The sequence below is a fragment of the Sminthopsis crassicaudata genome, chromosome 3 (assembly GCF_048593235.1).
Source record: "Sminthopsis crassicaudata isolate SCR6 chromosome 3, ASM4859323v1, whole genome shotgun sequence".
NCBI lineage: Eukaryota > Metazoa > Chordata > Mammalia > Dasyuromorphia > Dasyuridae > Sminthopsis > Sminthopsis crassicaudata.
Genome location: NC_133619.1, coordinates 546983564 through 547009479, shown reverse-complemented (window position 1 = coordinate 547009479; position 25916 = coordinate 546983564). Strand labels below are relative to the sequence as shown.

Here is a 25916-nt window from a genome sequence, read left to right as displayed (position 1 = left end):
AGAATTCTTTTAGATCATCTATTTCTTATTTCTTACAATATAGTCATATTCTGCTACATTCACATATCAAGAGTTTATTCAACCATTTTCTATTTAATAGCTGCCTTCTTACACTTTTATGTCTTTTGTTTTGTTTTGCTTTTTTCCTTTTCCTTTTAATCTCCCTTTTGGGAACAAGAAGTTTGCTTTGCTTATGTCTGCTTTTTCCCCAGTATTATCCTTTTTTCTCTCTTCCTCTTTATTTCCAATTTGAACTTGACATTTAAAATAAATTCTTTCTATGTGTGTTTGTGTTTTCAACTCTTCTTTTTCCAGTTCAAATGGTACTCATTTTTTGTTCCTCCTTTCAGACCTTTTGTCAGTATTTATATTTCTTTTGCAGCTCAATTTTCTTAATTTGTCTTTTCTTTCCTCTCTTAAAAACTCACAGAAAAAAAAAAGTCAACTCCTAAATCTTCTGTCTTTTCTTATTTAATTCCTTCAGTACCCTTTGAAAACATTCTGAAGTGACATTATCTCTTTCTCCCCAATAGAATATTATCCCTTTATCATCATATAGTCCCCTTTGCTCAAATAAATTTACTTTTGTAGATTCTTTTGAGTCTTGTCTTTGAATTGCATTTACAACTCATTTCTGATTTTTTTTTTTTCCATCAGGAATTCTTAAACATCCTCAATCCTTTAAAGATCCATTTTCCTTGTCATTATATTCAGCTTTGCAGGATACATTTTTCTTGATTGTAAGCCTTTATCTTTTGGCTTTTGGAATATTACATTCCAAGATCTCCTACTTATAGTAAAAAAATGTCAGATCTTATATCATTTTGACTATGCTTTGTTTCTTTCTGAATGCTTAAAGTAGTTCTTTGACTTGTGAAAATACTTGCTTTTAGCTATGACATTGCTAGAACTTTACTTTTGCGGTTTCTTTTGGAAGGTGACAGATGAATTTTTCCTATCTTTATTTTGCCCTCTGGTTCTAACAGAGTTAGGCAATTTTCTTTTATGATTTCTTGAACTTTTTTTTTTTTAAATCATATTTTTGAAGGAAACAGATGAGTCTTAAAATAATCTCTTTGACTTGTTTTGTTAAGTTAGTTTAAGAATGCCAGTTTACCTTCATTTTCTTTTGCAATTCTAAAATTTTTGTTTTAATATTTCTTGTTTCATAGAGTCATTTATTTCTTTATTTGGTCCCTTTTAGTGTCCAGGTTCATTACTTGGGTAATGTTTATTCATTTTCTGTTCTGAGCTATTTGCTTTCTTGTTCTTTTCTCTAATCTCTTTTTTCATTTTTTCTTCATATTCACACAGTCCATTGTGGAAAACCCACATTTGGGTTTGAATTTCTCTTTGTAGTTATTAATGGGATTCTTATTTCTCTGGATTGTATTTTAATATCTTTGTTACTATTATTCTTTATATTTATCCATATTTTCTTTGGTTTATCCATCTCTCCAGCCTTAGTGCCTGAATTGGGACTTTGTGTTGGGACTAGCTCGATCTTCTACTGTGCTTTCCGGTAGATAGTGATGACTTTAAGTTCCCATATTGACCTTTATCTCTTGCATCTTTGTGTTTCAGAGCATTGAATCTTCAGGGCCCTCTATGGCCTACCATAGGACAGTGCTAGGGATATTGGAAGTCTTGGGCCAGGGATGTCTGAGCACTAAGTCTTGAACATTGCTGTGTGCAGTGGGCGTGGGAATGGTTCCTTTTTTGTGAGAATCCTGTTCTTACTGCCTTTGGATACCATCTTACAGGTGGCAAGTATTTCTGACTAGTATCTGGTTGTGTTTAGGAGGTTATTGTGTTGTTTGGCCTTTCTATTACTACCTTTTCTATTGCCCTTAGACTTTGGACTGACTTTTTGTGCTGTTCTGGGGTAGACGAAATTGCTACAGGATTTCTTGATCATGATTAGATTCTGTGCTGTTTTTAAGTTTTTGCTGGAGTCTTTGTATCTTCATTTAGGCAGAATGGAAATTTTTGGTTGAAAGCCCCTGGAGTTATATTTCATCTTTGGTGATTCCAGAAGATATTTCAGTAGCCTGCATTGCCATAGAAGTGCCATTATGAATGTGCCAATTAATATAATGAAGGAAAACACATATTAAGTATTTACAGTATGCTAAAAATAGGGATATAAATAAAGAGCTAATTGGACACTATAATGGAATAGTTAGTGGCCAGGGAAGAACGATTTTTATTTGGGAAGATAGCAGGATGTAGCGGAATAAATTGACATACTGTTTACAGAAGCAATGGAACTTGTAAGATGTGAATTTATTCTTCCAGCTCCTACTTGTACTGGCAGGTCCCTAGAGCTAAGCTGTTATATTAGTGCCTTCAGAGTCTAGGGGTTTGCCTACAGGGTTAAATGGGAGACATTTTTTCTAACGTTTAGCTCATGAATACCCTCTAGTATGTTTCTCTCTATTATCATTTGATATCAATTATTCAGAATTATTTTTTAGAAAGAGTTGTTATGCTAAAGTCTGCTAGTACAAAGTATCTCCTTTCACATCCCCACCTCAGGTCCAAAAACTGTAACATACTCCTCCACCAGAATATATAGAATCCAGGGTAAAGTAAGCTCAGGATTATTGAACAATCATGGCAGTGCGATGATTCAGTTTCTGATTGCTAGAAGCAATTCTTTATTCCTTTATGGGGCATTCATGGAATTCTCCCTACTATGTTATACCTTTTCTCCTTGTACCTGGGCTCCTTCTAGAAGTTGAATCTGTCTTTCCTCTTGTCTTCCAGCTGTTATTCTCTGGTAAATTTTTTAAGATTATAATGATCATAAAAGCCTACTTCTCTCAGAGCCAACAATATTCTCAAGGTTCTTCACCAACCAAAGAAGGAGAGGGGGAGAGAATGAAACCAAGCTAAGGTGCTTGCTTCTCTCCCTTCTTGTATTCTGGAGCTGTAAGCAATTCCTTCTCAATAACTAATTAGAAAATTTCTACCCTAAGCTTCCAGATACAGGAATCTCTTACTTAAAATTTAGCTAGCTTGTTTTATGCAGGCTTCAAGTTTGTGATGAAGCCCCTCAGCCAGTTAGAACAGCCTGCCAATGCTACAACACATCATTGGGTGACTATCCAATGGCTTTCCATGAGTTTTTTTGCTTTTAGTCTAAAATATTAAATTGACCGATAGAGGCATGCCTGAGATATACTTAAAGTATTAAAATGCAGTGTGTAATATCTTATCACTTGCATTAAATGGGGTAGGGTAATTGATCTACACACTCAATGCCTCTTCCCTTACAGTAATATTGATTTGATTATAGTTCTCAGAAACAAGAGATGAATTGGGATTTGAGATAGGGGAAGAAGGGAAGCTAATTAGGAGGCTATTTCAAAAGTAATGAGAATCTGAACTATAATCTTACTCATGTTAGAAAAGAAAGGGGGATGAGTGCAAAACTTTTTGTGGAGGTAGAATCAGCAAGACTAACACATCTCATTGTTATAATAAACTTTGATTCCTATTCCATATGATAGTTTTAATTTCAAAATACTTTAAATTAAAATTTTTTATGTTGGCATATTTTCAAAGTATTCAAATTAATGAAAAAGGTAAGATTTGCTGCCTTTTTTTTTTTTTTTTGCATGTTTTTTTCCTCATTTTTCTTCATGTTCCATGTAAAAATAATGATTATTTTTGTGGTGTTCTTCTTTTGATAGAATCCTCAGACTTTACAGTTGATTTCAAAGAAGAAGTCATTAGCTGGTGCAGCACAGATCCTTCTGAAAGGGGCAGATAGATTGACCAAATCAGTTACTGAAAATCAGGAAAATAAGCGACAAAGAGACTTCAACTCTGAACTTCTTCGATTAAGACAACACTGGAAACTCAGAAAAGTAGGAGATAAAATACTTGGTGATCTTAGCTACAGAAGTGCAGGTATATTAAGCTACTAGACTATCTAATATAGAGAAGAAATTAATATAATTTTTGCTTAACAGGCCACAAAGTTAATGCCATATTATATTAGAATTAATAAATACACTCACAGATGAGGGCCTTTATAATTGGCATTGTTCTGAAGTGGAAAGAATAATGAACTATGAATTGGAGGGTGTGGGTTTTTTCCTGACTCTACAAACTAGTTAGAAATAATGAGGTGATATTTAATCAAAACCTTTGTAGTCTAAATATTTTCAGTGATTAGAGTATATTCTTTAAATTTTACTGACATTTAATGTTCCTTCTTTAACAGAAAGTTCAAGGGTAGGGGCTCTCTGAATTTTAACTTTCAATTTATGAAGAAATTAGGAAGTAGGACTGTGATGCTTTCATATAGGATTAAACCTACAACCTTGGAAGTTTACTGTCTATGGGATAATAAAAACTTTTAAGATTTTTTTATGTTTTGCTCTGTGAAATCTGAAAAGAAATGACCAAAGAGTCACAGAGGGTATGCAACTACTGTTAACTTTGAAAATAACAATAAGAAATAAAATAAAACCAAAGAGCCAACAGTGTCCATAAGTAAAAAGCTTTCTTTATTCCTTTGGAGGAGAAACACGTGTGCCAGAGCCTCCTTTATGAGGAGGCCAAATCTTAATACATATAGCGATGACTGTCCTGTGAGCCGTGCCCTGACAATGAGGGGTAAAAGCAGGCTTTATGATCAGAATCTGGGTCCTGCAAGAGCTTGCCTGAGCTCAGGGACCTTTGGGGCTGCTCTGAAAGAAGTCTGGGATTTTGCTGTGGCAGAATTCATCCAGAATGTGAGCATTAAAAATTATTGTGCCAAGCACAGGCTGTGGCTGAGCCTTCTCACTGGAGCTTGACCACTCCAGTTCTGTATGACCTGGAGGGACGGTGGCACAGAGAAGGTAACCTTCCACAACTAGGTTGGCAACATGACATTTGGTCATCTTATTGATGAAAACTAGAGTACCATGAATTCTGTTCTCTGCCTGCTTTGACTTAAGACAAAAAGATCCATAGTTTTTGGCAAAATCAGGAAAAAATGGTGTCATGTTAGGTGGTCTGCTCCTAAATACTAGTATGAGCATGAGGCTTTCTAGAGAGTTTTGGCAGATTAATGGGTGAAAATATGAGGTATCCTAACTGTAGCACTCAGGTCCTCTTCACTCTGGGGCCACTAAGTTACCCCAGCTTCTTGATGTTTTGTGGATTAGAATCACTTCCAAACTAATGGAACCTCAACACCCTATCAATATGTTATTGTTAATTTTTTTTTTTTTTTTTTTACCAGTCAAGCAGATGATATGCTTAGTTTAAAAAAAAAGGCATATTAAATAGTCTAAATAAAGTAGCCATAGAACATTTCTCTTCCATAAATCTTGAATTTCTGAAGAGTGAGCTTTATGTATGGGACATCCAGAGTTTTAAGATATCCTTAGTAGGAACTTAGGGAATTGTGTACATGCATGGAGGGAACAGCTCACAATTCTGGCAGTGAAGAGTTGTCTCTAAAACAGATGTGCTACTCTCTGCTCGATTTCTTTCCTGCTAGCCATTGCTATCCACTGCTAGTTGCCAGTTTTTGCTTTTGTTCAGTCATTTCAGTCATTTCTGGCTCTTTTATGATTCCAGTATATCTTCCCATTAAACATAGGTAATATTAATCTATGGTTTTCTATGTCAATATATGGAGTAGCTAAATGGTACAATGGATAGAGTACTGGGTTATGGAGATTAGTAATCTGAAAAGAGGAAAGAGCATTCCAGGGATGAGGTATAGTCAGAGAAAATTTCTGGAGCCAAAGGACAGAGTATATTGTTTGTGGAAGAATCAAGAGGTCAGTGTTACTAGATCAAAGACTATTGAAAAAATTTGGGATTATGCTACTTCTTTTTTTACCTTACCAAATTTTGTTTGACAATCAAATTAGAGAATGGATATGAAAGTGCTTTGTAAAATCTAAAGCATTAAAATTGTTGTTATTAACTCCCATCTCTATGGTCTTGCCCATGTACTTCAATCTAATGGAATTTTACTGTATACTCAAGGTTTCTTTTTTTTTTTTTTTAAATCAACTAAAATATTAACATCTCAAAATGAATTGTGTTATTTATATAATGTCTTAGTTAAACATGTTGTAGTATACACTTTAGTGTTTTTTTAATGAAACCTCTCCTATTTTGTTCTTAATGTTTGTTTTTTTAGGATCTCTTTTTCCCCATCATGGCACATTTGAAGTGATAAAGAATACAGATATCGATTTGGATAAGAAGATACCAGAGGATTATTGCCCTCTTGATGTCCAAATTCCAAGTGATTTAGAGGGATCAGCATACATAAAGGTCTGGCAAAGTAATTCTTGCATTCGTTTTCTGTTTCTGCCCTCAATTCACACTGATCACAGTTCTCTATAAAGAGTAGGTATTAGTAAACATTTATGAGCTCAGGACTTCAATAGATTCAGGATTCCTGGATGCTGGATCTTCCTTCTTACAGTTTAGATTGCAGGTCATCCACATTTAATCCTATGCAATTTTGGTCTGCCTCTTGCCATAAATTCTCCAAAGGTGATATGCCCAGCGCGAAGGACTTCTTATAGATCTGTTTAATTTCCAAATGCCAGTGTATACAATTTTCCTCTCATTTTCTCCTTGTTTAGGTGTCTATTCAAAAACAAGCATCAGATATAGGAGACCTTGGTACAGTTAACCTCTTCAGACGACCTATGCCCAAGTCAAAACCAGGTATGGCTGTGCTCTAGTCATTCAGTTCAAGTCTTTATTAGTTTGTGTTTGGGAACAAATTGGAGAATTTTTTAATGTGCTGAAAACATAAATAGCTTGAATAAAAACAATTGAAAATATGTTTTTGCTGCCTTTCGGGAGAGAGTACTAAATATGTAATGTAGAACAATAATAACAATATTTGTTTAAATATGATAGCCTAGAGTTTTAATTTATTTCCACATACAAACTTAGAAAATAGAAGTTATTTATCATGGGCTGCCACTTTTCTTATTATTCATCTCAAAACTTCTTGATATTATTATCACCACCACCTGTTTTGTCATTCTTTATTCCAGTCTGTAATATAGAAGTAGCTTTTCCTGTCAATGTTAAGACCTCTACTTATACATAACTTTGGTATAATCTTCTTTAAAAGATTTCACCAAAGTCATCCCATCTTGCTAATCTTTCTCTCCTTATCCATTAGCTCCTTCCTTGCTGCCATTACAAACATGCTTGATAAAGCCTTATTGATTGATTGTTGAAATAACCTTCATTCACTCATTTCCTCAGGATGTTGGACTATATCTTTCTTATAATAGCCAGACTCCTGAAAAAAAGCTTTCTTTACTTAGCATTGGTTTCTTAATTGCCAAATCTAGTAGCCTTTTCTCAATAATCATTTTTGATCCCCTTGCAGTATTTGACACTATTGATTTCTCCCTCATCATACCTGAATCTATCTCAAGACTCCGGTCAGAGCTCCCCATTTTCCCCCTCTATACTTTTCTTTAATGAACTTCTTAGCTTCTATGAGATTCGGTGGACAAATCTAGATATCCAGCCCCATTCTTTCTACACAACTCCAGTTTCACAGTAGCAGCAGCAGCTACCTGGTGCAGAATGTTGTATTGATGATAGACTCCAAACATCTGAATTCACTAAAAATGACACCCCTGAGGCATGGTGACTTTCAGAAAACTCAGCTTTAATAGATTAGTCTCTTCTGTGTGTGAACAGTTTCTTATTAACTTGAGGGAAGCTAAGCCAACACACTGCTAATAACAATGGAACCAAAAAGGAATGGGCAGTCTTCATAGATTTGGCATAAAGCATTGGATTTACTTGTCTGGGCCGGAACACTCACAAACATCAGAAATTTAGAAGCTACTATATGAAAAATTAGAATTCTATAGACTCTATCAGCAGAATAATTCATCCTATCTCTAAAAAAAAGCATCATTTAAGTCTTATTAAAAATAAAGTCCAAGCAAAGCTTAGAGAAATGCAGAATTCTCTTTTCTGCAATAACAGGGTAGATGAAATTCAGTTTTATGCTTATAGTAACAACCCAAAGTGTTTTTATGATGCCCTGAAGACTATTTGTGTGACCTTTGATGCATCTCATTTACTCAGTGCTGATGACCCACACTACTCAGTGATAAGGACATGATCCTGGAGGAGTGATCCGAACACTTTCGTAGTGTTCTCAGCAAACCATCACCAACCAATGCTAAAGCCATTGACCATAAATTTCAAGTTGAAATTAGTTCTTCACTTCCTGAACTTCTAATTGAAGAAGAGGTTTTGGGTGACAGTAAACTCCTCTCATGTGGCGAAGTGCTGGTGTTGAATATGTTCCAGCAGAGCACCAAGCAAAGTGTTCACTGACAAATCTTCCAGGTTCTATGGCAAGAGGAGGTTATCCCCCAGGAGATCAAGGATATCTCCATTTTCTTTGTGTATAAAGGAAATTTTGAAAGTTTCTTTGCATCTTCTGATCACCATATGATAATCTTAAAAGGGTCTCAGTCATTTCCTGCAAGATTCTTGCCATACTACTTAATCAACTGATCCTTCACCTAAAAGATGGCCATCTTCCTGAGAATTAGTGTGACTTCAGAAAGGACTGAGGAACAAACAATGATGTTTGCTATTCAACAGCTCCAGGAGAAACGCCAGGATCAGAACAGACTTTTGTGTGCAATATCTGTTGATCTAACCGAGGCCTTTGATACTCTCAATCTCAAGTGCCTGTGGAAGAACATGGCAAAATTTGGTTGTGTGGAGTACATTGGTATTGTGTGCCAATTTAACAATGGCATGCTTGCACAGATTCTGTATAGTAGACAATGCTCTTGTGTTTTCCCAGTTACCAGTGATGCTTCCTAGAGCAAGTCATATAATAGGATTGATTAGGTTAGGATTATTCTCATTTAATGGAGTTATAGGAAGGAATCGGGGTTCTTTTAGAGGGGCAAAGTGGATTACTTGCATACTGTAGACTGCTGTAAGTGTAGTAGCAATTAGAGTGATCAGTAGCGCTCAGGTATTTACATATGATGTATTTATAGCCTTGATGATTGAGCTTTTGGAATAGAAGCCCAAAGGTGTGCCTGTTAGGGTGAGGCTGCCTAAAATGATTGCTGAAGAGGTGATAGGAGTGTGAGTAGGCCTCCTATTTTACAAATATCTTGCTCATCAAAATGAAATAGGGCTGTATGCATGCTCCCATTTTTTTTAAAGCATGTTTTCATCAATGTGGTAGGTGTCATCAATGAGAATGAAAGTGACATTAAGATAAGACTGTAAATTATTCAATTTGAAAACTGCAAGCTAAGACTAAGGAGGAAGGAGAATTGTTGAATGACTTTTCATTCACAAATAATTGTGTACTCAGGGTGGCCTCAGAGACAGAATTGCAATAGAATATGGATCAGTTTTCTGATGCTTCTGCTAATTTTGTCCTAACCATTAACATTAAAAAACAGAAGTTCTCCATCAGGCAGCACTCACCATCTGTGCATGGGACCTTCAGTTACATCAGCCTGCACCACATCATCTATATATGAAACTATCAGTTAACAGAAATTTTGAATGTTGTGGATAAATTCACTTTCCTTGGCAGTATACTTTTCAGGTATGTATACCTAGATGATGAGGTTGACATACTCATTGTCAGGCTAGCTCAGTGTTTGAGAGACTCTGAAGGAAATTGTGGGAGAGAAGGTTGCCTACCAAACTGAAGTTCTGCAGAACTACTAGGCTGACATTTTTTTTTTTTTTTTTTTTTTTGCCCCTGAGCCTGGGGTTAAGTAACTTGCCCAGGGTCACACAGCTAGGAAATGCTAAGTGTCTGAGACCAGATTTGAACTCGCATCCTCCTGCATTCAAGGCTGGTGCTCTATCCACTGTGCCACCTAGTTGCCCCTATGCTGACATTATTTATGCCTTTGAAACTTGCACAGTATACCAGCGCCATGCCAAAAAACTGAATCACTTCATTTGAATTGTCTTAGGAAGATGATGATCACCTGACAAGATAAGAAATTGAGGTCCTTTCTTGAACTAAACTATCAAGCATTTCAATTCTACTGCAGAGAATGCAACACCAATGAGCTGACCATATTGTTCAAATGCCAAATGCATGTTTGCCTAAAAGTCTACAGAGAACTCACACAAGTCAAGCAGTCATGTGGTAGTCAGAAGATGCAAAGAAACTCACAAGGTATTGCTGGAGAACTTTGGATTCAATTGTGAGATGTTGGAGACACAGGCATAAGACCACCCAGCATAGTGTGTCCACATCAAAAAAGCTATAGAAGAGAAATAAGAGATGTGCAAATGTAGAGGTACTCCCTAAAAAATAGTCTTACATGCTATTTATGCCTGACCTGTGATTAGAGACTTCGTATATTCGTCTAATCAGGCACAGTCAGACACAATGTTCATTGATCCCCAAGATAGTGATGCCATTTTGGTCTTTTTTGAGCACTACACACAAAGAACAACAGTTTACTCTTATCCCATGTTATCAGTTAGCTGATGAGTCTTGTTGATTATACAATATCTCTCATATATCTCATCTCTCTCTATTCACACAGCCACTACCCTAGTTCAAGCCCTCTTCATCTTATAATAGCTTCCTAATTGTTCTCTCTGCCTTTAGTGTCTCCCTACTTGGATCCATTCTCCACATATCTTCCAAAATTTGTACTACAACATAAATTGGACCATGCCATTTTCCTGTTCAAAAGGCTTCCTATAGGTTTCTAAGCTCTTCTGTATGATTTTTAAAAAGTCTCCCTAGGTTGGTCCAGTGTACTTTACTTGACTTGTTTTATATCATAGCACTTATCATTATGGATTCAATATTCCAGCTAAACTGGCCTACTTTCTGTTCCTTAATAGTGATTCCATCTCTTAACTCCACACTTTACACAGGCTGCCATTGTGAGGAACTTCCCCTCTCTTCACCTCTGTCCCTTAAAATTCCTAAAGACCACTTCTGATTGGAAATCTTTCCCAAAATTACCTCACATTTACTTTGTATATATTTTATTTTCATTTGTATGCATGCATGTTATTTCAGTGGAATAGATTCTTGAGGGTAAGGACCTTTTTTATTTGTTTTCTTTTGCACTTTGTACAGTGCTTGGCACATGGCAATTAAGTGTTGATTTATTGGTATAGAATTCTCTCCATTGGCCAAGAGTCCCTTTTGATGTCAGAAGTCTAACATTTATTTGCCCTATCAATGGTTTCTAGATAATTTTAAACACCTCACACTACAAAGCTTGTATTATAGTTGAAACTAGGTGACAGAGTACTAGTCTAACAAGATGGGAAAACAAATCAAAGAAATGTGGTGGTAGCAAATCATGACAAAAAAAATGTATTACAGATTACAAATATTCAAAACAAATCCTTGAAAAAACCAGCAATAATCTTATTTGGTTATTCAATAAAATATTAATATATATTAACTTGCAGTAGCATTTATTAGTATTGATATTTAAGACATTAATCTTAATCAATAGCTAATGGCTTAGAGACCTAGTTAATTCCACTGTTGTAGCCATTTAAATGCTTTACTTGCAAATTTGAGATTTTAAAATTCTGCTTTTTTAGTTGAAAGAAGCTTTCATTAATAAGGCAATATTTTTAATTATTTAAAATTTTATAATGTGACAGGCAGTAAATAGACACATATGGTTTCCTATTTTTCAGGTTCTCCACACTGGCAGACAAAACTAGAAGCTGCACAAAATGTTCTTTTGTGTAAAGAAATTTTTGCACAATTGTCCCGGGAAGCTGTTCAGATTAAATCACAGATTCCTCACATTGTTGTGAAGAACCAGATTATCTCTCAACCTTTTCCAAGTAAGTTGCCAGTCAGTCTTTTTGGACTTATCTTTAGGACAGTTGTGACTAGGAGCACGATATATGCCTTTGTAGGGATAGACGATTTATGAGAAGGGAGTTTAAGGGAAGATTTTTGTGTGTATTTAAGGATGACACCCCCTCCCCCCACCCAAATTCAACTTTATGACCCGTTGAGGAGGTAATGTTGACACAGGATATCATAACAACTTTCTTGCCAAATCCGTTCTTTGTTAGGAAATCATTATGGAAATTATAACAGTTTTAGGGTTGTCACTGCCTTTGGCAAGATATACATACATGTGTATATGTATATGTACATATACATTTATAAACATATGTATGGTCCAAAGAATAGGAACATTCTGCAGCAGCATCCAAAAGATTTTTTAAGTGATACAATGTATAGCAGTTTTAGTACAATATCATTCATTTGTTTGAATGAATTTGTTGTCAAATAACTTTTATATGATTAAATGTCACTGTGTTCTATTAAAGATAAATGGATATTGTTTTGCTGTAGTTTATATAATGTTCTTGATCTAAAGCTTATTTATAGTAGAGGTCATTTGTTCTTAATGTGTTACAAATGTACATGAAAAGTCAGTGAACTTGATCAAAATTGGTGTGTCCTAGTAAGCAAACAGTCTACTTAATGGATTGTACATACCTGTACAATAGTAGTACATACATGAAATATTAATTTTTAAAATTAAAGCATATCATTTTCTTAGATTTAGAAATTACATTAGAATTATTATTTTCGTAATAATAATTGACATTTTTACAAATAATGCTGGAATTAAGAAAAAGTTTTTGCATGTTAATATATTTATCTAGTTTTAAATATTTCTGGGCTCCAGTTTATGGAAATTTTAACCTTTTACCTGTAAGTCTACATGGTACAGTGGTTAGAGGGCTGGATTTGGAGTCAAGAAGACCCAAGTTCAAATTACTCCTCAGATACTTCAAGTTTTTGTGTGAACCTGAGCCATTCAGTCAACCTCTCTCAGCATCAATTTCTTCATCTATAAAATGTGGAAGTTAATTGTGTCTACTTCAAAGTGTGTTGGGAAGGTCAGATGAGGTAAAACATGTAAAGCACTTTTACAAACTTTAAAGTCCATCTTAGAAAAATGAGAATAAGGAGGTTATTGTATTGTGTTGGCTGTATTTATGAAGAAAGATATATTGTTGGAAATTAGTCACAAGAATTTCTGTGTCTTTAGAAGTAAAACATTCTGTTCCTGTCCTGCTAGGACAGGCAAAAATATAATACTTAAGAAAAGTGAGGCCAAAGGTAACTTAGTTTGTAACTACCAATTTCAAAAGGTCAGATAATAATGCTAATCCATTCTATTTTAAGGTTCATGTAATGGATTTAGGATTTCAGATTCTATAGAAGTAACTGACTTCTATTCCTGTGGCTTAAGCTATGCAAACCTATTGGATCAATGGTAATTAGAATCACTGGTATCTAATTGTTATATTTATAGCTTTTGAAATTATATTATTGACTACCCATTTCAGTGTTCAAAATATTCATAATTGTGATGCCAGAGAGGCTGTTAAAAATATTGTGAATTCAATATATTGTGATTGTCTGTAAAAGTTATTTCTAATTGTAGTAATAAAAATTTCCAAAGACAACTTACAATTTTTTTGGTTGTGAATTGGATGGATGAAAAGATTCTGAATATATAACACTACTTCATTGTAAATAGGCTTGCAGTTATCTATTTCCTTGTGTCACTCCTCAAATGATAAGAAATCCCAAAAATCTTCTGAAAAGCAAAGTGTGGAGGATCATCTTTATGTTCTGGAACATAATTTGCATCAGCTGATTAGAGAGGTAAAGAACATATTTTTTCCTTGGGATAATCAGTCATATCTAATCAGAGATTAGTTTGGACTTCTCTTTGATTATCATTTTAGGGATGATAAAAAGAAGTAGGCTGGAGACTCAAACTATCTGCCTACCCATTATATTTTTCTCATTTTTCAAAGGTGTTGAAATCTTTGCTTCTTTGTTTGTTTTTTTCTTTATTTGTTTTCTCTGGCTATAGAAAGCAGGAAATAAAATATAATTGCATCTTGAAATGAACATTTCTTTATACAAGTCCACATTGTGCGTGACTTTTTGTCCATTAACATATATCTTGATTTTAGTATGGATTTTATCTGTACGTTCATTTAGAATGGTTCAGTGGAAAGAGAGCTTAATATATAATCAGGAGACCTGGGTTCAAGTTCTAACTTTGTTCTTTACTAGTTTTGTGATTGGAAAAAAAATTACTTAATATCTTTGAATTTCAGTTTTTTAATTTGTAAAAATGGCATTAAGTATACCATCTTCTTCATAGAATTGGGATTTTCATAGGTGATAATAATATGTATGTTGTCAGCTTTTAATTATTGAGTGGATTGAGTGCACATTAAATGACTTAACATTTGAATTGCCTTTTTTGTTCCAGTTTCACAAGCAGACCTTGAGTTCTACAATGATGCCTCATCCAGCTAGTGCACCTTTTGGCCACAAGAGAATGAGATTGTCTGGACCTCAGGCTTTTGATAAAAATGAAATCAACTCTTTACAATCCAGTGAAGGTCTTCTGGAGAAAATCATTAAACAAGCAAAGCATATTTTTCTCAGGAGCAGGTACTTTTTTCTTTCAAGTTGTAATAATCTTTCTTTTCTGTGGAAGTGTAGCATAATTGTAATTTAGATATAGCTTATCAGCTCTTTGGTTTTGGTTCTTGTCATTTATTTCACATAATTTCACTTTTGGTTTACTTTGTATCTCAAGGAGAGAGGAAGTAAGCTACAATAGATGGTTCACATCGACATATTGGCTTCCCTAAGTTCTTGTTTTAAAACTAAGACAATGTCCTCTGTGGGAGTTGCTTCTATGGTCCATATCCTGCAGCATTCTGCTTCTGACCATGACAGTGAGGGGCATCTGAGAAGACACCATTTTTCTTCCTACTTGCAACTCCAACAGACTTGAAATGAATCCACAGCATTATTCATTAAGCCTGTTTTGTGGTTGATATTTTCAGTCTTTTAAATCTTGTGGGGGAAGTAAATGCCTTGAGCTGTTTCCCCATTCACTCTTAGCCAGTTGTTTGTACTTTATTTTATCAGTCAAATTTGTCTGGTTTATCTTTCTTTCTTTCTTTTTTTTTCCCTGAGGAACTTGGGGTTAAGTGACTTGTCCAGGGTAAGTCACAGCTTTTAAGTGTCTTGGTCCAGATTTGAATTTAGGCCCCTCTGACTTCAGGGCTGTTGCTCTAACCATTGTACCACCTGCCCCTGGTTCATCTTTCAATGGATTTTCTCATTTGGTTTTCAACCTTTATCTTTTCATGCTAAAGAATTCTAATATTAGTTCATTTCATAGTAGCCCCATACCTTTTAGTCATCTTAAGTTTTCTTTTTTCTGGATTTTATAATTTCTATGATGTCTTTTGTGAGAGGGACTGGCCACTGATCTTCCACTATTTTAGATGTAGGTGTTTTGTGGTTTTTGCATAAGAGAAGTAATGGTTTTTGTTTTGCTTTCAGTACTTTTTCTGATAATATCCATCATTTTGTTTTCCTTTTTGTCCAGAGTAGCACATCAATATGAAGAATTAGATAAGAAGCTGTCTGCCATGCTCAGAATGTCCTTCTTTCTCACCTCTGTTTCCTTAAATTTCAGATTCCCCAATGTCCTTCAAGATCCAATGCAGATGCTATGTTCTTGTTTCCTCTGGTTGTTAGGTTTCCACTCTGCTCTGAAATTACTTTTCTTATACCTTGTATTTAACTGCCTTAATATTTTTTTCCTTTTAGTAAAACATAAGCCCCTTGAAGGGAAAAAAAAATACTGTTTCCTTTTTTCTGTATCTCCATTGTGTCTTTCAAGAGTCCTCCATAATTTAGTTCAAACCTCTTTTCCCAGCTCAATCTCATACTTAAGTATTTTGTATCCTGGCAAGACTAGAAAGCCTATACTCATCAATCTTTCCCTATCTTGTCAAGGTAGACTTTTCTCCCATCTCTCTCTACAAATAACCTAGCTATTTTTCAAGGCCTTTCTCAAATATAGACACTTTGTCCATGAAACTTTTCTTAATTCTGCCAAGTTGCAATTGATCACTCCCTAATCTGAGTTCATAGCAGTTGGTACTTATCTTTTTTTGAATATTAGATTTGTCTTTGTTCATGTCCTGTCACCACTACTCAATTTTAATTCTTTTGATTGCAAGGATTGTTTTTTATTTGTCTTTGTATTTTCTCAAGGTCTAACATACTGTTACTTCCAATAAGTATTTAACTATCTATTGAGTGGATGATTAAACAGGAAGCTTTTAAAATCTCTAGCTCTAAGTTATTTTAAATAGAGTGTGTAGCGAGCTGTCGTCTCTAGAAGCTGCCGGATCACTCTCTGGGTAAAGATCTGCTGTGTCTACTCAAATCTCTCAGACAGGTTCTTCTTCCTGTAGTGAACCGTTGTCTCCAGGCAGTTGCTGTTAACTCTTGTCCTTAGAAGTGACTTCCCTTCCTGCAGAGAGCCCCGTCAAGCCTGATGCAATGCAGAGTCTTCTTCTTGAATCTCCTCCAGCTCTTATCCTTCTCCAGGCCAATCTGCTCTCTGGGCCCAATGCTGTCTCTTTTATCCTCCCAGAGAATGGGCGTGGGATAATGCAAGGGCTTCTGGGAAGAACCACTTCAGCCAATGAGCTTGCTCCTTCTATCAAGTCATCCTGAGTTCTCACCTTGTAATTGTCCAGACAACCTGAATTCTCACCTTGTCACTGTCCAGACGACCTGAGTTCTCACCTAGTAATCCTAACAAGAGTGTATAACAACAATGTTCCTTTAATCATTTAAGAGATATTTTTGGAATATGTGGTAATTTCATTAAAATGAAAGAAAAAATTCCTCAGAATTGAATCTTCCTTTATTCAAAGAATGTCTATGTTTTGAATATGAAATAGCAAAATAGAATCAGTTTTGAGATATAAATCAGTTATATATTGAGATGATGATTTTTAAAATATTTAAATCTTTTCTTTAAAAGAACTGCCCAGACTATTGACACCTTAGCAAGTCGTATTGAGGATCCTCAGATACAAGCTCATTGGTCAAACATAAATGATGTTTATGAATCCAGTGTGAAAGTTTTAATAACATCTCAAGGCTATGAACAAATATGCAAGTAAGTATTATAATCTATATCAATTTATTAAACTGCTTTTATATATTGACATGATTTGGTGAATAGGCACCATCATTTTTGGTTTTTATGTACTGAAATGTATTGGCTTTAGGCAAACTAAAATTATTTATACGATAAAAGTTAGAGTAATTGCAAGGATTGAGAAGCAAGATGGGCTGGTCCAAATAAGTACATTTCTTCTTTTTAAAAAAGTTTTATTGATGCTTTTTAGGTGTCCCTTCCCTCCACCCCCCCATGATAGTCATTTTCCCTTCAGTTTCCTGTCTGTGAACAATGAATACAATTTTATTTTTTAAAATATTATTTTATTGTTTTCCCCCAGTTACATGTCAAGAAAATTTTTAGCAGTTTTTTGGGGGTTCCAAAAAGATTTTGGGTTCCAAATTTTTCTCATTTCCCTCCCATCTTCTGAAGATAGAAAGTAGTTTGATATAGTTTATACAAGTACTATCATGTAAAACATCTTTCCATATTAGTCATCACTGTGAAAGAAGAAATAGATCAAAATGGGAAAAAAACCCTACAAAACAGAATAAAATAAGTTCAGAATTTATCAGTTCTGAATGTGAATAGCACTTTTCTTTGTGAGTCCTTTGTACTTGTCTTGGATCATTATATTACTGAGAAGAGCTGAGTTAATCATAGTTGATCATCACACAGAGTTGCTGATACTGTGTTGAGTGTTTTCCTGGTTCTGCTCATTTTACTGCATCAATTCATATAAGTTTTACCTAATTTTTCTGAAATCTGCCTGTTTATCATTTCTTATTGCACAATAGTATTCCGTTACATTCATATACCACTGCTTATTCAGTGATTCCCAATTGATAGGAATCCTCTCCCTTTCTAATATTTTGCTATTCTAAAGAGGGCTACTATAAATATTTGTGCACATGTGGATTCTCTTCCCTTTTTAATAATTTCTTTGGAATAGAGACCTAGTAGTGGTATTTCCAAATCAAAGGATATGCATGATTTGATTGCCCTTTGGGCACTGGATTTTGCTTTATAACAAAATAAGAAGTTAAACAAGACTAACTTATACTGTAATCAAGCACAATTGCAAATATAGCAGTCTACACCTGTAATCCCCTGCCATTCTACCAATAGGAAGGAAACATACTTTACCTTCTCTCTTCTAGAGTTGATTGGTCTTTGTATTTACTGCTTTCATTTATGTTATTAAAGTCATTGTGTGTATATGTTGTTCCCCTTTCTTCACTTTTTATCCATTTATACAAATCTTCCCATGTTTCTTTGGATTCTTCATATTCATTATTTCTTATGGTACAGTACTATTTCATTACATTTACATGTAACAATTTGTTAAATCCTTCCCCAGTCAATAGGAATCCCTTTTGTTAGTATTTTTTTGCTATTGCAAAAAGTGCTCATGTGGACATTTTTATATTTGGGACCTTTCTTTTGGTATATAATCCTCTAAAAATATATAACCTATAGTGGCATTTTTGAATCAAAGGACATGAGTAATCTAGTAACTTTTTACTTTTTTCATATAATTTCAAAATCTTTTCCAAAACAATTGCAGCAAATCTCAGATTTCACCAACAATATATTAATGTAGCCATCTTTCCACAGTCCCTCCAACATGTTTTTTTAATTTTTTGATCATTATTCAAGAGTGTGTAGCATACTGAATTCAGAATTGATCTTATGGCTAGGATGACTTTGGGTTTAAGTCCCCCCCATTGACACATCTTGACTTTGTGATCCTAGGCCAGTTACTTCAATCTTTCACCTCTCCCAACTTTTAATTCTCTGCAGTCTGGTTTCAGACCTCATTATTCAAATGAAGCTGCTCTTTCTAAAGTTATTAATCTCTTAGTTGCCAAATCTAATGATTTTTTCATTCCTTTTCCTTCTTGACTTCTCTGCAGCCATTGACTCTGTTGATCAATCTCTTCTGAATACTTTCTTTGCTCTAAGCTTCATGACATCACTCTTGGTTTACCTACCTTTTTCACTTCTCAAGAAGTTTCCTTTGTTGGATCTTCATTCAGGTTGAGCACACGAACCATGGGCACCCTCCAAAGCCCTATCTTTGGCTATATTCTCCTATATTATTTTGCTTGGTGATTTCATCTATTCCACGAGATTATTATTTGAGTCTAATGATCTTATATCTTCTTAGCCAAACCTCATCATTCTGCTGAGCCCCAGTTTCACATATTCAATTGCCTATTAATGTCTTGTAGATAGCTTAGAGAAAACATATCTAAATTTGAACTCATTATCTCTCCCTTTCCTCCCTCTCCACCCATGAGACTTCCTCTCTTCCTAACTTACTTGTTACTGCTAAGGATACCACCATTCTCTCAGTTATTCAGCCTCATAACCTAAACATCATTCTTGACTCCTCAATTTCTTCCCTCATATTCATTCTGTTCCCAAGGCCTGTTATTTTTATCATAATATCTCTGTATATGTCTCTTTTTCTTCTCTGACACTGTCAGTATCCTGATACAGATCCTTATTGTCACAGACTTGGACTATTTCTGTAGACTTGTTAATTATTGTACTTGCAAAGTGAAAGAGGGACTGGAGTACCAGTAATTTGCTAATTAGTCTTATAGCCTCATATCTATCCTTGCTCCAGTCCAGTTCATTTTTGACTTTGCTGTCAAAATGTTCTTCCTAAAGTCCTAATCTAACCATGTGACTATTCCTCCCCTGTTCAGTAAACCCTAGTGACTACATGTTATCTTCAAGATCAGATTTGAAATTCTCTATTTGGCTTTTAAAGCTCTTTGTAACTTGACCTTTTGCTTTCTTTCCAGGTCTACATTTTACTACCTTCTATAATGCAGTTGACACTAGCTTCTTTGCTATTCTTTGAACAGAACATTCCATTTTCAAACTTGAGCATTTTTTTAACTTTATTTTTTCCCCAATTATGAAAAAACAATTTATATAATTTTTTCCCAAATGTTGAGTGCCAAATTCTTTCCTTTCTTACCTTCTCCCTTCCCCACTGATAAGACAAGTGATCTGACATAGATTATATACATGTATTGTCTTGAAAAAAACCAAAATATTTTCATGTAAATCATACAATGAAAGAAAATACAGATTAACAAAACAAAAAAGAAAAATAAAGTGAAGAAAAATTACTTCGATTTGCATTCAGCTTCCCCCAATTTTTTCTCTCGAGAGAAATAGCATCTTTCATCAAAAATCCTTCAGAATCGTCCTAATTATTCATAGTAGATCATCATACTATTGATGTTACTGTGTACCATATTCTCATAGTTCTGCTCATTTAACTTTTGCATTACTTCATATAAGTCTTTGGAGGTTTTTCTGAAAGCATCCTTTCTTATAGCATAATAGTATTACATCACAATCATATGCAACAACTTGTTCAGCAGTTTCCCAATTGATAAATATTCCTTCCATTTCCAATTCTTTTCATCATTAAAACTGCAAAATTGTAGAAGATTGGAGTTTTAAAATTTAAATTATGTGATTCATATCTTGCACTACAGATTAGGAATATCCAGAAAAAGATAATATAATACATCAAGTTCATTGAACATATTATACAAATCTACAATTCCATATACACAGAGGAGGTCAAAATTCTATTTGATTTGCCTTAAGTTAATGAACTTAATCCGTTATATTTATCACTTGAGAAATTTAAATGTCTTGATAATTAAGATTTAATACAAGTAAAGCTTATAATGCTTTTCTTTATATTTTTCTTATTAAAAGATTGTATGTATTTTAGGTTTGAGCATTTTTTATTTTTGTGTTATCTTTCTTATAAAGGTCCATTCAGTTGCAATTGAATATTGGAGTCGAACAGATTAGAGTTGTGCACAGAGATGGAAGAGTAATTACTTTGTCTCATCAAGAGCAAGAATTACAGGATTTTCTTCTGTCTCAGGTACTGTCCAGTAAATATAGCTTTTTGGGGGGCAGCTAGGTGGTGCAGTGGATAGAGCACCAGCCTTGAATTCAGGAGGACCTCAAATCTGATCTCAGACACTTAACACTTCCTAGCTATGTGACCCTGGGCAAGTCATTTAACCCCAGCCTGGGGGGGTGGGGATAGCTTTTTTTGTTTTTTTACTTTTGAAACTCAGACATTACCTTAATTGTTGGATTTTATTCACTTCTATACATTTTGCAGATTAGGTGACTATAGCTATCAGAATTAGAATTTTAAATGCCACAGATAGTTTTGAATTACAATTAATAATTAATTTGAATTATAAATAATCAGCAAATATTTATTAAATAACCTGTTGTTTGCTGAGCATTCTGCTAGGTACTTAGGATTAAATTTTAGATAAAGACACTATGTTTGCCCTAATGAAACTTGCAGTCTATAAAGAAGGATATTATTAATGACAATAATATGCACTGCTACATAATGTATTTGGAAAGCTATAAAGTCCAGGAGCAGACAAGGGAGAGTGTTACCAGTGAGAGAAATTTAGGAAAGTTTTCTGGAGAATGTAGTTTTTGAGTTGGGTTTTAATGAATGGGCAAAAATAAAAATGAGGAAGAATATTTTAAATAGAAAAAAAGGCTTAATCTGGAGAGCAATCCATTATTCATTGGGAGGCAGAAGGGAGCCACTGAAGGTTTTTGAGCAGTGACATAATTGGATCTGTATCTGAGAAATTATTTTGAAAGTGGCATGAAAGATGGCTTGGAGTGGGGAGAAAGTGGGAAAACCAAGGTTTTTGTAATGTAATGTGGTGGGATGAGGGCCCTAAATGCTGTTGTTGCTCTTCAGTTATTTAAGTTGTACCTGACTCTTCATGACCCCACTTGGGGTTTTCTTGGCAAAGATAGTGGAGTAATTTGCCATTTCCTTCTTTAGCTCATTTTATAGTTGAGGAAACTGAGGCAGACAGGATTAAGTGATTTGCCTAGCGTCACACATTTGGGGAATGTCAGAGACTATATAAGAGAGAAGGTGAAAAGGAATAGGATAAGGTGGAGTATAGAAGGATTTTTAGATTAATGGGACTGGGACTGATTAGATTAATGAGACTGATGAAAGATCCATAAGTGAGAGGGAGGTTAAGTAATAGCTAGGCAAGTTAAGGAATAGGTTTAAAGTAGAAGAGTTAGCAGGGATAGGAAATAAAAGATACATACAAATACAATAATAAGGATCAGAAGCAGAATTTATTAGGGAAAAAAATCATTGATTTTGAATTATTAATTATATTGAATTATTCTGAAAGAAAAAAAGTGAAGGTATTGTTGCTAACCTCACTGTAAAGGAGAACTGACTTATCCAATGGGTTTTTTATTAAATTATTCTTTTCTTTAATTATCATCTTACAAGATACTTGTAATTTCTCCATGGAAACGTTTAGAAAATTGAACTGAAGATATTGAATGTCATTTTCTTGCAAAAAAAATTATATCTAAAGTATGATTAGGAAACCACATTGGGCAGGCTCTAGTTCCAAGAACCACTTCTGGTCAATTTACTACTATGAATAGAGCCTTAGAAACTCAAAGATAACATAGTCTAATCCCTACCTGAAAGCTGGTATCTCATCTTTAAGATTTTTAATACATAATTATAGAATACAGTGATACCATTGAGATACCATTATATTAGCTAATTATTTCTGAAAACTCTTTTTTTAAAATTAATTTTATAATTATAAAAAAATTTTTTGACAGTACATATGCAAGAGTAATTTTTTTTTTTTTAAATAACATTATCCCTTGTATTCTTTTTTCCAAATTTTCCTCTCCCTCCTTCTACTCCCTCCCCAAGATGACAGGCAATCCTATACATTTTACATGTGTTACAGTATAACCTAGATACAATATGTGTGTGTAAATCCAATTTTCTTGTTGCACGTTAAGAATTGGATTCCAAAGGTATAAGTAACCTGGGTAGATAGACAGTAGTGCTAACAGTTTACATTCAATTCTCAGTGTTCCTTCTCTGGGTATAGTTGTTTCTGTCCATCATTGATCAACTGGAAGTGAGTTGGATCTTCTTTATGTTGAAGATATCCACTTCTGGAAACTCTTGAACTTAATTTATAAATTCTAAAAATTATGTATGTTGGGATTTCAATTAGTCATGTGTTTTTTTGGATTTAATAGCTACACATTTACAATCTAATAATTGATCCAGAAGTTTGATAAACTGAGTTTTCTGTTTAAGATATGGAACAGGTTCTGAGAATGGCAAATGTCTCTTACTTTTTGAAGTTTTAGGAGGATATTATTCACATAGTAAAGATTATAAATCATTGTCATACATTTGTGGAATAGTAGAGTAAATGAAATTTACTTCAACATTGACCTCATAAGATACAAGACTAGGTTATCTGCTATCAATGTGTGGCATGGGAGTGAGGCAGTTTTTAAAGATGTTTTTATTTTAGGGTTGAGAAAATAAAATAAAAGATAATTTAAGAAATGTATGAGAATTAAAGATGGTATCGTCAAATATAAACAGAAAAACAAAAAAAAAGAATTTTTTCAATCCCCTATTTATATTTAAAATTTATCCAATCCAATAAACATACCAGGCATACGCTAATAAGCTCTGGGGATAGAATTTTTTTTAAATGTGTCTACCACAAGTTGCTCATAATGTAAAATGAGTAGGGGAGGGAGATCAGGTGGTACTGGTACCTGGAGCATCTTATTGGAGTTGAAATCAGACAAAGCAGCAGCTATGGTGAAGGGTAAGCAAAAGTCTAGTTTCTGTCCTCTAAGTGGAAGACATTTGGCCCTTCAGTTAGAGGAGAGGAGGAGGCTGAGGGAGGTGGTGTCAGTCAAGACTTGAGTTAGCGCATGATGATGATATTAGATGCTTTAGAGATGCGTCTTGTTCATTGGAGTTGACCAGAAATAGTAACAAATGCAGAGTGGAGTAAAGGGTGATAACATTATTTTTTGCTCATTGAATTTACTTGTTCATTGGTTATCACATGCAAATGTTTTATCTTTGTTCTCATCTTCAGTTTTAGATTCCCAGAAACAAAAGTCTTTTATGTTGGATTCTCCAAAATATCCTTTTATATTAGCTTGCTTTATGTGGTACCTGGCAAATAAATGGTTTTTCAGAGCCTAATGTAAAATAAACATAAACTCTGATTATTATTCTCTCCCTTCTCTCCTCCTCCTATAGATGTCTCAGCATCAAGTACATGCAGTTCAACAATTAGCTAAGGTGATGGGATGGCAGGTCCTTAGTTTCAGTAATCATGCTGGACTTGGCCCAGTGGAGAGTATTGGTAATGCGTCAGCCATAACTGTGGCGTCACCAAGTGGTGATTATGCTATTTCAGGTAATAATTATTACAGATGACTATAGGTAAAAGTCTTAACTTTGTTATGTTGCTGAGCATTTCTTAAATATTGTGAAATTTCTCAAATCACTTAGTATTTACAATGAACATCATTATGGTGATTAGGTCATAAGATTAATATCCTGTCTTTCAAAAGAAACATATTTTGACCTGTTCTATCTTTTAAAATCCCTCTTTTCTTTAAGATGGAGTTATAATAAATTTAATTAACATTGTCTCTTGCAGTGGTGGCTATTTGTAAGACTAAATATTTGACTTTAAAGTTTGTGTTACTGGATACGTGCAAAGGAAAATTGATTCTAAACCCATGACTTAAAAAAGTAAATTTTTTACTTCTTAGGACCAATTTAACTTCACCAAGATCATTTCCAATTTCTGCATTAGTGGCATGAGAGACTATCAAAGAGTTGGTCATTGTTTGCACTCTTCACCGGCAGCATTAGGACATCCGTCTATTGTTTTCCATTTGATTCTTTAGTGATAGGAATTTTAAAATGTCTTATTTCCTGAACATATAGAGAAATCTTATTAAGGTTTCCAAACACTAAAAACCACTCGAAGAGTATACATTTAGTTACATAATTACAAATAAATTTATCTTATATAATAAAACCATATCTTTTTAGCCATGCTTTTGCTTTTATAATTTTTAAGAAACTATATTTACTAACATAAATTCTTTCAATTAACTTTTAATGTAATTATTTCTTTTACATTTTGTACTCTAATAGTTTTAGGATATATATTATATTATTAAATTAAGCTTAATTTAACAACTTACTACAATAATTCCTTATTTTTTAGATTGATTTAGTTGGTAGTTTATCTAAAAATGTATAGAAAATGTAACTTTTATTGGCTAGTTCATTATTGTACACTTTACATAACACTTAACTAGGAATTGAATACTATTATGTTTATAATACAGAAAATGTTGCTGTTGCTACTCTCATATATATTATTTATCTACACAGTACGTAATGGCCCGGAGAGTGGCAGCAAGGTTATGGTGCAGTTTCCTCGAAGTCAGTGCAAGGACCTCCCCAAAAGTGATGTGCTGCAGGATGGGAAGTGGAACCATCTCCGTGGACCTTTCAAGGAAGTTCAGTGGAATAAGATGGAAGGCCGAAACTTTGTGTATAAAATGGAGTTGCTTATGTCTGCCCTTACCCCTTGTTCATAGTATGGTTTTTTTCTAGAATATTGTTTTCTGCTTGGGTTATTTATAATTTTGACTACAAGCTAATGAAGGGAAGTCTATACATGAAACATTGTTTTTAAAATAAAGTAATTGGTGAATTTTTCACAGCATTTTAAAGTTGAAAAGCACTTTATAAGTGTACTTTGAAACGCATAATATGTTCACAAAGAGCTTGTAACACCAGTGTTGTTTTTTAACACAATTTTTTTAAGGGGTATGAAGTGGTTCCTTTAAAAAAAAAAAAAACTAATTAAAACTACAATTTGACTTTGGATGTGCTTTTTTTTCCCCTCCCAAGCTCATCTTAGTCTTTGCTTCTTA

At 34.2% G+C, this 25916-nt stretch overlaps 1 protein-coding gene across 1 annotated transcript in view; it reads left to right on the top strand.

The window, feature by feature from the left end:
* The window catches only part of MED17 (mediator complex subunit 17), a 30962-nt gene extending 5257 nt beyond the window's left edge, over positions 1 to 25705 (top strand). Inside the window, exons 3-12 of the mRNA XM_074304519.1 lie at positions 3699 to 3918; positions 6158 to 6294; positions 6612 to 6696; positions 11689 to 11841; positions 13566 to 13693; positions 14316 to 14500; positions 16908 to 17045; positions 20859 to 20976; positions 24214 to 24373; positions 25369 to 25705. Coding sequence (XP_074160620.1) covers positions 3699 to 3918; positions 6158 to 6294; positions 6612 to 6696; positions 11689 to 11841; positions 13566 to 13693; positions 14316 to 14500; positions 16908 to 17045; positions 20859 to 20976; positions 24214 to 24373; positions 25369 to 25577 — 1533 coding nt within the window. The 3' untranslated portion in view covers positions 25578 to 25705. The remainder of the gene's footprint in view (positions 1 to 3698; positions 3919 to 6157; positions 6295 to 6611; positions 6697 to 11688; positions 11842 to 13565; positions 13694 to 14315; positions 14501 to 16907; positions 17046 to 20858; positions 20977 to 24213; positions 24374 to 25368) is intronic.
* The last annotated feature ends 211 nt before the right edge of the window (positions 25706 to 25916 follow it).